The following is a 16480-nucleotide window of genomic DNA, read 5'->3' on the forward strand; positions in this document are numbered from 1 at the left end:
TAACACAGAACTTCCCCCCCCCCCCCTTCTCTCATCCACTGCTCAAGCAGTTCCTCAGAGAGGACAAAAAATTTGAGACCACCCAGGAGAGCTCCAACCCCAGTCTGGGACCTTAACTTTGTTTTGGAGAAACTCACTCTACCTCCTTTCGAGCCAGCTGCTACTGCAGACATAAAATTTATTTCTTGGAAAACAGCTTTCCTTTTAGCAATCACTTCAGCTAGAAGGGTATCTGAATTACAGGCCCTTATGGCAGTGGAGCCTTTCATCATCTTTCATGCGGACAAGGTGTCCCTCAGAACCAATGCATCCTTCATGCCCAAGGTGATATCCAGTGTGACTCTTAATCAGTCCATTCATTTGCCAACCTTCTTTCCCAATCCACAGAACAAAGGGGAACGGATACTGCATTCCTTAGATATGCACAGACAACTTAGATTTTACTTGGACAGGACTATACCTCAAAGGAAATCTGAACAACTGCTGGTGGCATTTGCTGTGGGGGCAGAGGAGAAGGCTATTTCAAAGCAAACCATTTTTAAATGGATAGGCCATTGCATTAATTTCTGCTATAAGCACCATGGAAATCCTATCCCCTAGGGGATCAGACCTCAGTCCACCAGGGCTGCATCTACCTCTACAGCCTTTCTCAGAGGTGTCCCTACCAGGGACATCCTAGAAGCTGCTACCTGGAGTTCTGTACATACTTTCACCAAGCATTATCATTTGCCAATTTTCTCTAAATCCAGAGTTGGCTTTGCCACTGCAGCCTTGCAGGGCCTTATAGCTGGTCCTAATGCTATCTAAATTCCTCCGCCGAACCATAGCTTTGGGAATCTACCCAAATGTAATGACTGCAACAGTGAAACATGAAGAACATAGTACAGTTGTGTACACTTACCATAAATATAAATGTTCGAGTGTATTCACTGTTGCAGTCCTGGTTACCCTCCCTCCAGCACCCTAACTTATTTTGGCTATACCTCTACTTTCCTTTACTATGCTTAAAAGCCTTTTTGGTGTATTTGCTTTTTTGTTGTAGGTATATCATTGTACTTTTATATTTAATTGCTTCCCATTAGGGGGGCACTTGACATCCGGGCAAGAAAAACTGATGTAATGGCGCCGGCTGCATGTTTTATACCCCTGATGACCTGACGTCATGGAAGAAGGGACAGCAACCTACGCAGGACCCAAGACATTGTTAATCAGGCCGACTGAGGGCTACCTGCAAGCAGATAACCCAAATGTAATGAATGCATCAGTGAATACACTCAAACATCTACATTTATGATAAGTGTACACAAATGTATTTTGTGTTGCTTGGGATCTTTCCATGCATTCCCAGACTCCTAGCATAACTTTTACCCTGTCTTATGTAAGGGCTTAGTGTTCTATGACACTTTTACATTGGATTCTCTCTTCTACCAAATTTCGATGACATATTTAACAGCCCATGAGGCTGCTTGCCATTATAATAATTCAGAAGTAGTGAATTCTGTAGAAGCTTGACAGACTTCTCTAATGACAAACTGGAAGTGTGTTATTATCTGGTCTCAGTCTTTGCCATATTCCTCAATAAAGCTTTTTAGCAAAACTTGAATGTTTAGGACAAATGCTGCACTGGTCCATCCATCTGGAAATGGTAGATTGAGGTATTTAATTTCTTAAAGCATTACCACATTTGGTTCATAATTGGAGTTCCCTGGCCAATAACTATTTCCGTAGGTGTCCCTACACCATAAAACAAGGAGACAGGCTGTTGATTTAGCATTAGCATTATCTTGTGGGATGGCTTAAGGGTGTGTAGTCAAAATAAGTAAAACATATTGAAACTCATTACTGGAGTTTACGAATGGCCCAACAGTATCCATGACAATACATTCAATTGACACCTGTGTCATAGACTCTTGTGGGATGGCTTGAGGGTGCACAGTCAAAATAAGTAAAACATATTGAAACTCATTACTGGAGTTTACGAATGGCCCAACTGTATCCATGACAATACATTCAATTGACACCTGTGTTATAGACATTTTCAAATCATTTTTTAAAACCTGGGTGTTGGACTGTCTTCTAAAGACATCCAGCACAAAACTTCTAGACTTCTTTCATTATTTATGAGCAGTAAAACCTTGCCAAAGTCCTTCTTGTAGTCACAGCCATTCCCATGTATCCTCTTAATGCATGGCCATGTGCTAATTTTATCGCAAGATTTCTGAAAGTCATGGACACTAACAGTTGGTGTACTACTACTACTCTGTTATTTTCTGTGTATAGCAAATCATTTTGTAACTCAAATTAGGATACATAGTAGGAACATCTTGTTTAGCTTCTTACCCTACAACTCTAGCTGTATTTTCCACTGTTGTCCACAAAATGTCATCTTCCCATTTTATCTTTTTAAAATTTTATCAGCTTACCTGAAGGTCAACCAACTCTGTAATCTGCTCAAAAACTAGTCTGTTGTGAGATGGGATGTACTGTCTTCCATTGTACCAACAGAGACAGTGACATCTGTGTATCTAACGTATCTTATAGCACTTGCTATCTGTGTTTGCCATTCCCTTTCTTTATGCTTAGATTCCTTTATTTTAGCAGAACAGGAACATCATTTAAGACTATGTTCATCGTTATCTTGTTTGTTTGTATTCATTCCCATCTTTATCGAGCCTTTGTGTGGCTCTTCTTCTGTTTCAGAGTGATGGAACAAAACCCTCTCAGTTTTGTTTTTCTTCTCTAAGGTGCTCTCCCTCTGAAAAAGATTTATCTATAGTTTTACTTTTGTCCCCTTACTTACAGACTCTCAGTGCCTAGAGTCTTTCATAGTTTAATGCTTCTGTCTTACATTGAATTAAATAAGTTTTAAACTTTGACCAGATACTATTTCTTCCCGTTTAACTGTACTAATGAACTCTTTCTTAGTAGTACATTTTCCTCCTTCACATTCGTTTTTCTGTTTAGAAATCTCTTGCCAAGGCTTTCTGTTTAGCTTGACAGAAAGTGTAGAGTTCTGCTGAGATTGTGCATTTCTTTACTTTATTTCATTAGAACACACTCTTTCATGTAGTTCTCCAGTTCTGCTGCTCACTTTTTCTCCCTGTTTTGCAGTATTTTCAGGTTGCATTGATACTTCTACTATGTACTTTGAATGGTGTAGTCTCTTTTTCTATTTATGTTTGAGCCAGTTGTTTAAACCTTTAGGGCTTTTAACACTGTGCCTTGATCTGTGTAGGATTCATACACTGTAATGAATGGGTCTGGTGACTGCTTTCTCTGTTTTTCCAAGTCAGACAGGTGTACATCTGTACACTTTCTCACTTGCTGTTTCCCTTCCTCATACTGACAAAGTGGCATGTCAAAAAATTACTTTCTTCCACTGCTTTCACAAACCTTTAAACTCAGAAAAATACATAACATGGTAATTTTAACAGTTAGATTCTGTAGCAGCAGAGTCTCTCTGGGTAATGGGATACTGTTTTTTTATCTTCATGAATACATACTACTTCAGCAAGTTTGTCCGGAAGGGATTTATTCCTAGATGTGTACAAACCTATTATCAGTGTGACCATTTTACTTAAACCTAGCAGTCTTTGCAGCTGTCTTCCAGTAATTAAGACTTCACGCTTGACTACCTATGCAGTAGCACAATAACAAAATTCAATCTCAGTCTTTCTAGCGAATACTTTATCAGATTTCATAGATATAACAAGACTAGTATGTTTTTTAGAGGTCACGGTTTTCACAGGCATAACCATATTAGTCACTGTTAAAAAAATCTAGCTATGTGACACCCTCCTCCCAACAAACATACACCATACCACTCAAACTCTTAGTGCAAGAAATCTGGAAAAGCCTAAAATAATGGGGGAACAAGGTCCAAAAATAGGGACAGATTTTAAATATTGCCTATAACCTTAGAAAGGTGCTGCAATAACAAGATTTGTGTTAGCATGGATTTTCTGAAGGACATGAAGTCTGAAACTCAAATTTGTGTTATTATTTAGTGACAACAGTCTTCAGTGATGTAACAGAAAAGCACACATTTGTATGAGTAACAGACCAAAATTATGGGGCAAAAATCTGGACATTCTGCATAAATCTGGACAGTTGAGAGGCATGGCACACACTAACACTTAAAACAGAGTATCTACCTCTGATATGTTTGGTTTATTGACAACATTTGAGACAGAAATCAAAATACAAATCTCAACCGGCTACAGGTACACTTAGGTGCCAAGACTGCAACAATAAAAATTAAAATGAGGCACCAAAGTTACACACTGAAAACTATCCACAGTAACTTTATTAGAAAAAGAACAGTAGGTGAGCGCTTTCACAACTCAGTGTTGCTTCATCAGACAATGTTAATGCAGACCATGCTTGGTTAAATACTTAAGCAATCAATGTAGTTTCAAGCATTTAAAGCAATACAGTCAAAACAATTTAACAATTAAACACTGTTAGTACAAGCTCATAGGAAACTATATGTTTAAAACCAACCTTAAAATCTATGTACACATATCTCTACAAAGGACCATCATTATTTTCCATGATGTATATAAAAATATATATAGATATATACAAATATGTATATATATATATATATATATATATATATATATATATATATGTGTGTGTGTGTGTCCTATATAAGAAATTCTTCTTAACTATAATAATAATTTAATATAAAAAATATAAAATTGATAAACCTTAATAACACATTAAAACCTGGAAATTAATGTTTAAGACGTCTTGCTTTAAGGCAAGGGACTAGTGAGGTACAGCCATTCAAATCAGGATATCTATCTGCATTGAGCTTAATAATCCATTTTTGTTCTAGCTCTTCTGTATAATTTTCTATATCCCCTCCTCTATTTGTCCTTAATATTCGTTGTAAAACCAAGAATTTAAAGCAGTAAGTAAAGCTTGTGTTTAAAGTATGATTTGCCAGGGCATTGGACTGCTTCAGATTCCGTATATCCCTTACGTGTTCTAGTATGCTGTCTTTAAAAGTTCTATTTGTTTTTCCTACATAATAGGCATGACATGCTTGACAAAAACTAAAATAAATAACATCTGTACTCTTGCAATCATAATATTTCTTAGTATATAATTTAAAGTGTTTCATTGGATGGATATACTCATTTTTAGTATAGATGTACTGACAAGCTGCACAGTTCCTGCATGGAAAAGTGCCTTGTCTATTGGAGAGGTTTTTTCTATGGGGTTGGTGTTCTTTATTACAAAGATGTTGCTTCAATGACACATTGTTCTTGAAACTAAAACTTGGTGTGTCACCAATTATAGAGGCAAGATCTGGTATTTTCTGTAATAAGTGCCAGTTCTTCTTTATGATATCTGTATACTTATTGATATCACTTGCAAATCGAAAAACTACTCTAAACTTATTCCTATCAATGTCTCTATTTCCAGACGTTCTCATATCAGTTTCTTGAGAGCTCATGTAAGGTTTACATCTTGTTGATCTAACTTTCCATGCCTCTGCTATCACATTTTTTCAAATTCACTGTGTAATTTATCCAATGCACCTGCAGCCTCTTCATCATTATTATGTAAGCGTAAAGTTCTAAAAACTTGTCCTTTAAGAACATTTCTAGAGATGTGTCTCGGATGCATACTAGATTTATGGAGACAGGCATTGGTTCTAGTAGGTTTATAGTAAATACTAGTTTTCAACTGTTTTAAATCAGTTTTGGTTACACTTACATCTAAAAAGTCAATGGAAGTGTCGGAAGATGTAAAGGAAAATTTCAAGAAATCTGTTGTACTATGTAAATAATCTACAAAATTACTGATATTAGAACCATGCCCTCTCCACAGAATAAAAACGTCATCCACGAAACGTACATACCAAAGGATACAATCGTAATAAGGATTCAGGACAGATAGAACATACTCTTCTTCCCATCTTACTAATGATAAATTGGCGTAGCTGTTGGCACATGACGTGCCCATTGCTACGCCATTCATCTGTAGAAAAAACTCATCTTGGAAAGTAACAACATTATTTTCAAGTATAATCTCTAATAGGCCACAGACCAACAAAATCTTATTTGGTATAAGCTTCCTCTCTGTATTGAGGAACTCTCTTACTTTGTCAATTCCCCATACATTCGGAATACTCCTAAAAAGGGATTCAATATCCATCGTAAGGAATACAAATGCTTCATCATCATCAATAGTTTCCACTCTATCATGTAGATGCTGTAAAAACATATTTGTGTCTCTAAGAATAGTGTGACAGCTGTTTAAGAACTTATGTAAGATACCATCTACATAGATTGATAAAGGCTCAGTACACCAGCCTGCTCCTGATACAATGGGATGCATAGGAGGGGCAGTAATATGCTTATGGATTTTGGGTAAGTCATATATTCTAGGAATTAAAGGTTTCTGTACCAAAAAATAATTAAAAAAGGTTCATCAATTAATCCCATGATCAATAAATCAAATACTAAAAAAGACACCTTGTCAATGATGGCAGTTACAGCTGCTTTTGTTAATGCTTGGTAAATGCGGTTATCTAATAACAAAGCATTCATCTGACTAATATACAGATCTTTATCCATTAAGACAATTTTACCACCTTTGTCAGCCTGCTTTATAACAAGGGAATTCAGGTTCTGTAATTCATTCAAGGCCCTGTATTCTGGTGCAGTAAGGTTATAAAAAGTGCAACCATTTAAATCAGTGGTATACATTTCTTTAAAAGCATGCTCACAAATATCTACAAATTTTTGTATACCTGGAGGAGTAGGAGGTATGTAAGTACTAGGTTTTTTATATGCATTAATATTTATATCATTATTATTAGGAAATATACATTTTAAACTTAAATTTCTACCTAGTAATTTTAGATCTGTTATCATTTCTGTTAAATCTGCCTTTTTGGCAGGAATGAAGGATAAACCCTTATTCAGTAAGTTACTCTGTTCATTAGTTAATGCAAAGGAGGAAATGTTCACAATGAGATTATTTACATTCTCCTTTTCTTCGAAAAATGCACAGTTCTGTCGACATTGTTCCCTTGTTGTATTCACCATGGTTGGGTTGCTTTTGACCCGAGCTCTGAATGGAAGGGCTGTCTTCAAGGTAAACTCTCCCACTTTCGGATTGTCTAAAAAAACGCTAATATCTTTAGCGTTAACTTGTATACTGTTTATGGGACTCTTATCTGTGTTATTAGCGTTTCTTTGCTCTTCATTCTGCTGTTTCTTGTCTACATTCGATGTAGAAGTATCTCCATTGACAGCTGAGACAAAGGATGCGATCTTGGGGGCAGAAGTACTGGTGCTAACGCTTTCTTTCATGTGTGTAGCTGTAGCTGCCATGTTTGCACTCAAATTATCAGCACGAAAACCGGAAGTGGAAGGCTGTGTTCCAGTATTCAGTGTCCTACTACTCTCTGCATTCGTAGTAGCAGGATTCTGAGTGGTGGTTCTATTTATAGAGTCCCTCAGCCATGAGAATACATTATTATTTTTGAAATCGAGTTTGTCGCTATTCAATTTATTTAATTTGATATTTTGAAGCTTCCTCTCATAAGCGCTAATATTTTCATGTAGCTGGTCCATTTTATTCAAAGTGATGGCAGTAGAAAAAGTTTCAGATATCCTGTTCTCTAGGGTTACAATTTCTGTTTTGAATTCAGTCTCAAGTGGTGAAAAAAACTCTATAAGAAGCTCCATATATTTGGAACTAAAAGATAAATTCAGTTCTTGCCACTTACGTAACAGTTCAGGATACGAATTTCCATATGTGGGCATATTTAATATGCGTAAGCCACGGGGAATTACTTTTGCCTCCAATGAAGCTTGCAAGTGCAGTCTCTGCCATTGTAATCTTTTATATTTATACAGAAGGTTTTTCAACCCCCTGTATTGCACCTGAAATTCAAGCATCTCTTCCATGCCAGAAGCAATGTCCATTGCACTTGTCTGTACCTCAGTGTTTAGTAGTGGATTCACTGGGACATCCAAGAGTTTCAGGAATCGACTATGCTCATTCAATAATTCTTGATTAATGTCCATATCCATCTTTTCCAAACACAGTGTGTCCTTGGCCGAATAAAACGAAGACAAAAATACAAATCTCAACCGGCTACAAGTACACTGAGGTGCCAAGAATGCAACAATAAAAATTAAAATGAGGCACCAAAGTTACACACTGAAAACTATCCACAGTAGCTTTATTAGAAAAAGAACAGTAGGTGAGCGCTTTCACAACTCAGTGTTGCTTCATCAGACAATGTTAATGCAGACCATGCTTGGTTAAATACTTAAGCAATCAATGTAGTTTCAAGCATTTAAAGCAATACAGTCAAAACAATTTAACAATTAAACACTGTTAGTACAAGCTCATAGGAAACTATATGTTTAAAACCAACCTTAAAATCTATGTACACATATCTCTACAAAGGACCATCATTATTTTCCATGATGTATATAAAAATATATATAAATATATACAAATATATATATATATATATATATATATATATATATATATATATATATATGTGTGTGTGTGTGTGTGTCCTATATAAGAAATTCTTCTTAACTATAATAATAATTTAATATAAAAATATAAAAAATATAAAATTGATAAACCTTAATAACACATTAAAACCTGGAAATTAATGTTTAAGACGTCTTGCTTTAAGGCAAGGGACTAGTGAGGTACAGCCATTCAAACCAGGATTCCTATCTGCATTGAGCTTAATAATCCATTTTTGTTCTAGCTCTTCTGTATAATTTTCTATATCCCCATCTCTATTTGTCCTTAATATTTGTTGTAAAACCAAGAATTTAAAGCAGTGAGTACTGTTTGTGTTTAAAGTATGATTTGTCAGGGCATTGGACTGCTTCAGATTCCGTATATCCCTTACGTGTTCCAGTATTCGGTCTTTAAAAGTTCTATTTGTTTTTCCTACATAATAGGCATGACATGCTTGACAAAAACTAAAATAAATAACATCTGTACTCTTGCAATCATAATATTTCTTAGTATATAATTTAAAGTGTTTCATTGGATGGATATACTCATTTTTAGTATAGATGTACTGACAAGCTGCACAGTTCCTGCATGGAAAAGTGCCTTGTCTATTGGAGAGGTTTTTTCTATGGGGTTGGTGTTCTTTATTACAAAGATGTTGCTTCAATGACACATTGTTCTTGAAACTAAAACTTGGTGTGTCACCAATCATAGAGACAAGATCTGGTATTTCCTGTAATAAGTGCCAGTTCTTCTTTATGATATCTGTATACTTATTGATATCACTTGCAAATCGAAAAACTACTCTAAATTTATTCCTATCAATGTCTCTATTTCCAGACGTTCTCATATCAGTTTCTTGAGAGCTCATGTAAGGTTTACATCTTGTTGATCTAACTTTCCATGCCACTGCTATCACATTCGTGATTTCTGAACTTGAATAGCCTCTTTTTTCAAATTCACTGTGTAATTTATCCAATGCACCTGCAGTCTCTTCATCGTTATTATGTAAGCGTAAAGTTCTAAAAACTTGTCCTTTAAGAACATTTCTAGAGATGTGTCTTGGATGCATACTAGATTTATGGAGACAGGCATTGGTAGTAGGTTTATAGTAAATACTAGTTTTCAACTGTTTTAAATCAGTTTTGGTTACACTTACATCTAAAAAGTCAATGGAAGGGTCGGAAGATGTAAAGGAAAATTTCAAGAAATCTGTTATACTATGTAAATAATCTACAAAATTACTGATATTAGAACCATGCCCTCTCCACAAAATAAAAACGTCATCCACGAAACGTACATACCAAAGGATAGGATACAATCGTAATAAGGATTCAGGACCGATAGAACATACTCTTCTTCCCATCTTACTAATGATAAATTGGCGTAGCTGTTGGCACATGACGTGCCCATTGCTACGCAATTCATCTGTAGAAAAAACTCATCTTGGAAAGTAACAACATTATTTTCAAGTATAATCTCTAATAGGCCACAGACCAACAAAATCTTATTTGGTGTAAGCTTCCTATCTGTATTGAGGAACTCTCTTACTTTGTCAATTCCCCATACATTCAGAATACTCGTAAAAAGGGATTCAATATCCATCGTAAGGAATACAAATGCTTCATCATCATCAATAGTTTCCATTCTATCATGTACATGCTGTAAAAATATATTTGTGTCTCTAAGAATAGTGTGACAGCTGTTTAAGAACTCATGTAAGATACCCTCTACATAGATCGATAAAGGCTCAGTACACCAGCCTGCTCCTGATACAATGGGACGCATAGGAGGGGCAGTGATATGCTTATGGATTTTGGGTAAGCCATATTTCATGTCCCAGCGTTCGACAACCTAAGCATTCGAAGATCTAATATAGATCCTAATATTTGTACTTTTGTATAGCAAAAGATTCAGTGTCCTTAGGATCAGCTGACAAACTCACTTACTTAAAGCTGTAGGTAAATCTCTTTTGAATCAGTCAATGGCGATCATTTCTACCATTTTATTCTTATCATGCTGACCCTTAGGATCCAAGCATAGCTACATGCTTTAAGTCACATGATTGTGATCTTACTATTTTGTTATGAAAAAAGTTTAGCTATTGTATCTTCTCTTGTCAATGTATGCTGTACATTAGATCTAATGCAGCCCCTCTCAGAAAAGTTTCTTGAAATGCATGACTTTCTATAAGAAAATCTTTTGGATTGCTACATATGCTTTTAACCTGATAAACTGAGAATAAGGGATGTTTTTCTTAACAAAATAATGATGACAATTGCTGTATGGTGACATGGAGTTTTTGGAGAATGGTTTACAAAAAATAAATGTCTTAACATCGATCAATCAACTTAGTGATGGATACATCCAAAATTTCAACTGTGACTAAATTAAGCACAAGTAAACCTAATTCCAAACTCATTTTTATTTAAATAAGCAGCAAAACAAATCAACTTAGTTTTCTGAGATGGCTGCTGTCTGATCAACAGCTTAATTTAATTTCATCTCTTTCAGTGTGAAAAAAAGAAACTGATGGATAAGGGCCAGTACTGTCTGTTTTAGTAAAATTCAGTTAATGGCTAGTACTTACACTGGCTGGATGCTAGTAAAGAAGAACCTTAGAGAGCCTGAAAGTAAATCAGCTGGATAAAGTAAAGAAAAAACACTGACTGGGAAGAAGCAAAAAGCAGTTTTAGCTCCACTTTTGGTACAAGAGATAGACTCCAGTAATTTACAGGAAAACATAAGGCAAATATGCTCAGAACTAATTAAAATAAATGAAACGTTGACGTCAACTCATATAAGAAGAGACTGGAAGAAATAGAAGAAGATTTTAAACAGCTATTCAGATGAACTGATAAAACTGCAAAAATCAGAGGTCAAAATGAAGAAAAGGCTGGGTGAGTATGAGACTGCTCAAAAAAAGCTTTTTAAAAAAAATGGTAGAGTTTGAGGATGGAGCACACAGCAAAAAACAGATTTTCTCCTGTACCAGAGGAAACTAGAAGATATAGACTGTATTCATTTTATGAAAGCACAAATACATTAAGTGGACAGGTATTCCACAGCAAGATTTGTTAAATTAAAGGGCACATTGTGTATGCTCCAGACCTGACCATGAGAAAGCAGCCAAGACCTTTATTAGTAAAGCTGCAATCATGCCCAGAGGAAGAGTTGATCCTGTCAAAACTGTGGCAGAAGGGCAAAGTCTTCAAAAATTTAGACAGTAGAATGTTTTTGGAAAATTATTATTCAATGTACACCAGGTAGAAGACAACCAAATTTATCACAGCAATCGAAAAATGTCGAGAGGCAGGTGTCATATTCAAGCTGCTGTATCCAGATGTCTTCAGAATATTTTTTTCCCGGAAGATCAAAGTAATTTTTTTTTGATGCACAACAGGCTAAAGGGAAGTACAGCAGCTTGTTCAGCAGTGGGTTAGCCATCCAATAGAAGGTGACTCTAAGGCTCTTGGAGAGACTTTCCCATTAAAACATTTTTCAGTGTTGCAAAGGAAAATGCTTGAGAAACAGGAAAAAGTGTGGGAGTTGACAAAAAGATTTGGGAGTATCTTGGACTTGAACCAGAGTTTGGAGGTTAGGAGATGAAGGAGGAAGACCAGCGACACTGAAATTAGTGAATACATGCGCGACTATATAAAATCAGCCACATATGTGAAATATGGCTTTACAAGGAAAAGCGTCTGAGAAAGACTGGATTTTTGTAAGTTTGTTAAACTTTTTGGGGGACTGAGAAGCATATGCCCTACTTCATGTCAAAAAGTTGAAAAGGGGAAAATGTAACTGTAAGTAAAACAATTTTTGTCAACAGTAATTATATAAAACATTTCATGGTAATACATAACATTCTTTTATTTAAGCTGCAACTGAAAGAATTACTGTCAGACTCCTGACTTTGCACATTCTGCTCTTCTGGCTGATAATTCTAGTTCCTACTTCCTTAATACCTATATACACTCTATTTCTCCTTTTTAATCTTATTCTTACTTTTACTTTCTTTAATTTTAATCTTGCTTTTTACTTATTATTCTCCTGTCTCCCATATCTACTCCTCTTATTATCTCTAATGAATACTTAACTCATTCTTCCCCCCTTCTTATCCTCCTCCTTATCCACTGTTTGAATGTTCCACTCTGACATTTGCCTTATGAGTGAGTAATAAACTCTCACACTTGTAACATGTCATTTATAGTATGTCAGCGCTGCATGATATTGTATTTATCTTGTTATAATGATGGCATATGTGTATCACTCTACTTATATGTATATTAATATTTATATTTTATTTACAGTGTTTTGTAATATGATGTCAGTTCTCAACTATGCGTATGTATTTTCTGTTCTATTATTTGTGGGACTTTTATTCCCAGGCCTCCATTTAAAATGGAAAAAATGTATCCAGTCGATCTTTCCTGGTGAACATGTCAGTAAATTGGTTATTTATATTTTTCGTGGTATGAGAAACAACTTGTGTATGTTTTTTGTGTATATGGTAACTTATTGGATGGGGGTTATATGAAATGTTTAATCAGCTATGTAAATGTTGTTTGTAATTTATGCTTTTAGCACAGATGAGGCTGTTATTGTGAGACTGTGGTCTGTTCTTATTTTGTGATATGAGCTACTTTAAAACTGTTGTGACTATTTGGTGCTCTATATATATATATATATATATATATATATATATATATATATATATATATATATATATATATATATATATATATATATATAGATATAGATATATATATAGATATATATATATATATATATATATATATATATAGTAGCAGATGCCTCATTTGGCAGTATGTCTGATCGACATCTGTTTAGCTGAACTCTTTTGGTCGATTAAACAGATGGTCAACACATGTGCAAGAGCACCAAAGACAGTCAGAGGATCAATCATGCAGATATAAAAGTAACACAAAAAAATGTGGTCCACAATGGTGCCCTTACAAAGGAAAGGGTGCAGGAAGTAAAACAATTGCAGTACATCCTGAAATGACGTATGAACATTTTATTAAATGTGAGTCAAGTGCTTTCATCTGTATCCAGTGGTTGGACTTCTTCAGAACTCATGAAATAAAAAAAAAAACAGCTTTAGCCTTAGAAAGCCCAGAAATGCATAAGAATGACATTGGTAACTTGCCTGCTCTTTAAAAAACAGAGCTGTGTAGAATATATTTTAGCCAGAGAACAACCACAGCAAGAGCACACAATTCTTGGTGCTTAGGAATATTCCCTTTCACTCATTTTGTGCAATGTCAGACTTTGGGGGGTGGGGGGCAAATTTTTTTTTTTAGGTTTTACATGTGACAGGGTTTTCATATTGCATCAACATTTGTATTTTTGACATGTTGTGAATTCCATTTTAGATTATGACAAATGTGAATGTCGACATAAGGTTAAATCATAAAAAGTATACTTCTGTATAAATCAATATCTAAATATTTGAAAATACAAACACTCAAAATACAGAGAGTTCATAATGTAGGCATATTAAAAAATACAGCCACTCAAAATATGGGCACAATATACCCAAAGCACACAATTTAATTACAAAAAATAAACACACACACTACTTCTCTCATCACTTTACATTAAGCCCAAAACCATAGGAAAACCATGGAGCATGGTTTGTCTGAATTGTGGTAGTGTTGTGGAAAGGGCATGCTAACCTTAACCCTGCCACCTTATCTTAGAAAAAAATGTTTTAGTAACACTAGCACTATACAAGACCTGCTTGGACACAGACAAAATCACCAACACTGCACAATACTGAAGCTGTCCCCTTACTTAACCCTTGCTCTAACCCTAACCCACCGACACATGCACAAATATGTTCCCTACCAGCCCACTTATCTGTACATTGTAAACTGTCTACATTCTGATGCAGCCGTTTTGAATGTCTACATTCTGAATGGTAAAGATATAAGACACACTAAGTCTAAGGAACTTTCTTAGCCATTTTACTGCTTTCCCACCTCTTTATAGGGACCTGTATACATTAAGATTACTTCTTACTAGCTCATACTTGTGAATGGCAGATCTTTTCACTGTTATCTACCTTAACTTTTACATTCCCTGTGATATTGTGTAGTACAGCTGCAAGCAGTGCACATTACATGTAAATGTTATATTGTAATCGAATGTGCAATCACCTTTAGTGTATTTATTGCTTGTCAAATTTAGAAAAGGTGGTGCTGGTGTTGGGGTAATTCTGTTATGTTAGAAGTTTAAGATGTTTTGTTTCCTAATAAAAATGGTAGTCTCATTTCTCTTCTTTGTGCAGTGTTGGTCAGAGATTTGATGGAGACTACATGGAAATTCATACGAATCCTAAATTTCAGAAACTGAGTGGATCTATAGAAGAGAAAATTATTGTTGCAGATCTTGTAAATAAGATTAACAGAGCAAATGGAAAGGCAAGTATTACTTTATTATCAAAGTAATGTTCCTGGTATTACAAAGCATTTTACTTTGTGTGGTAGAACTTAGTGCAGGTATGCACCGCAGTCCAATAGCATTTTTGAAACAGCCTTCCATTATTTCAGTATGAAGCTGTGCTGCTGTGGAATTGAGAAGGTTAACATTGAGAAAATTTTCTTTTAAGATGTTTAATTATAAGGGGTATCTAATTTTACTGATCTCTGGTTTAGTCAATGGGACACCCCCCCCCCCCACCGCAGTACTATGTACCCAGATTAAAAATGTAAGAACCCTTGTCCACTAATGACCCTCTCATTGTTGCAAGGATCAGGCAGAAATGCAGAAACAGTAAGGTCAGCAGGTGTGTAACATTCCTAAATACTGAAGTAGTTTAGGGGAAAAGTATTAAGACAGCAAGGTATGTGACAGAAGGTTTGCATTTAGTTTTGTTGGTTCATAAAGAATTAATGAATTGCTGCTTGAATTACTTCACTTTCATTTACAGTGCATATAATACGGGAGCTGTGTTTGCCCACTATTTGTGCTGTCCTCCTCAAAAGACTGAGCACAGAAAAATGTCCACAATCATTACCAGAAGATAAATTGTGGCCCTAAATAATCGTACCTTACTTGTTTCATGTGATCATTATATGCAAAAACAAAACAATCTTCAGCATTGCCTCTTCTGCCAAGAACCTTTGTTTAGTGACTCCACTTGATATGGTGCTATTGATTTAACAGTGTTACTAACCACTTTCAGCATGATTCAAGCTTTCTTTATCAGCTGTAACCTCACAAAAATTAAAGGTAGTGATGATCAGGGTCAAAGCCTGTTGTTCAAAGGGTTGTTTGAAATATCACTGGTGTACGGACATAAGGCATAATATAAGGTATAAGAATTCTAGACTTGAGTCATCCTAACATACAGTGTTTCAGCAGCAGTCCTGCTCCTTTACATAGATATTTCTAGATGTCAGCCAATGGGTCTGCATCCTCTTGATCGTATTACCCAGAAAGTATGTTTCAAGGAACTTCTTCCTCTTTCCCTACTCTTGAAAGTGACTCTTGATCAGAGTTATGACTGATACTACTTTCTCCACTGGTGCAGGCCTCATATTTGATGATTCCCAGAACTCATTAATTTGTATATATGCTAATGTCTGATTTTCTTGCACATTCTCATGATGGGGATCATAGATCCATTGCAAGGTTGTCCAGGAAGAGGAGCTCTTCTTATGTGTTGTGTGTACTGAGACTAAAGGATGTAAGGTTTCTCAGGTAAGACATTGCCAGAGATGAGGAATCCTGTTTGACTCTTAGTAATTTTCTAGATGAATCCTTTTCATCATGGAAGCTGTTAGGATGATGGGAGATGGTTGGGAGTGGCATAAGAATTCATGCCCTTCCTTTAAGAAGAATCAAGGAGGTATGGACGTTTGACTAACTCCTCTTTTGGGGTGCTCATCTGTACTGAGCCACAATATGTAGCAAACCTATTGGCAGACAAATT

At 35.6% G+C, this 16480-nt stretch overlaps 1 protein-coding gene across 4 annotated transcripts in view; it reads left to right on the top strand.

Annotated features, from left to right (window-relative positions):
- Window positions 1–16480, top strand: part of MYO1B (myosin IB) — a 2891345-nt gene that overhangs the window by 2707795 nt on the left and 167070 nt on the right. For all 4 annotated transcript variants that reach the window (XM_044075201.1, XM_044075202.1, XM_044075203.1 and 1 more), the window contains one exon: window positions 14834–14966. In XM_044075201.1, coding sequence (XP_043931136.1) covers window positions 14834–14966 — 133 coding nt within the window. The remainder of the gene's footprint in view (window positions 1–14833; window positions 14967–16480) is intronic.

The sequence above is a fragment of the Protopterus annectens genome, chromosome 6.part0 (genome assembly GCF_019279795.1).
Source record: "Protopterus annectens isolate FY-2018-M chromosome 6.part0, PAN1.0, whole genome shotgun sequence".
NCBI lineage: Eukaryota > Metazoa > Chordata > Ceratodontiformes > Protopteridae > Protopterus > Protopterus annectens.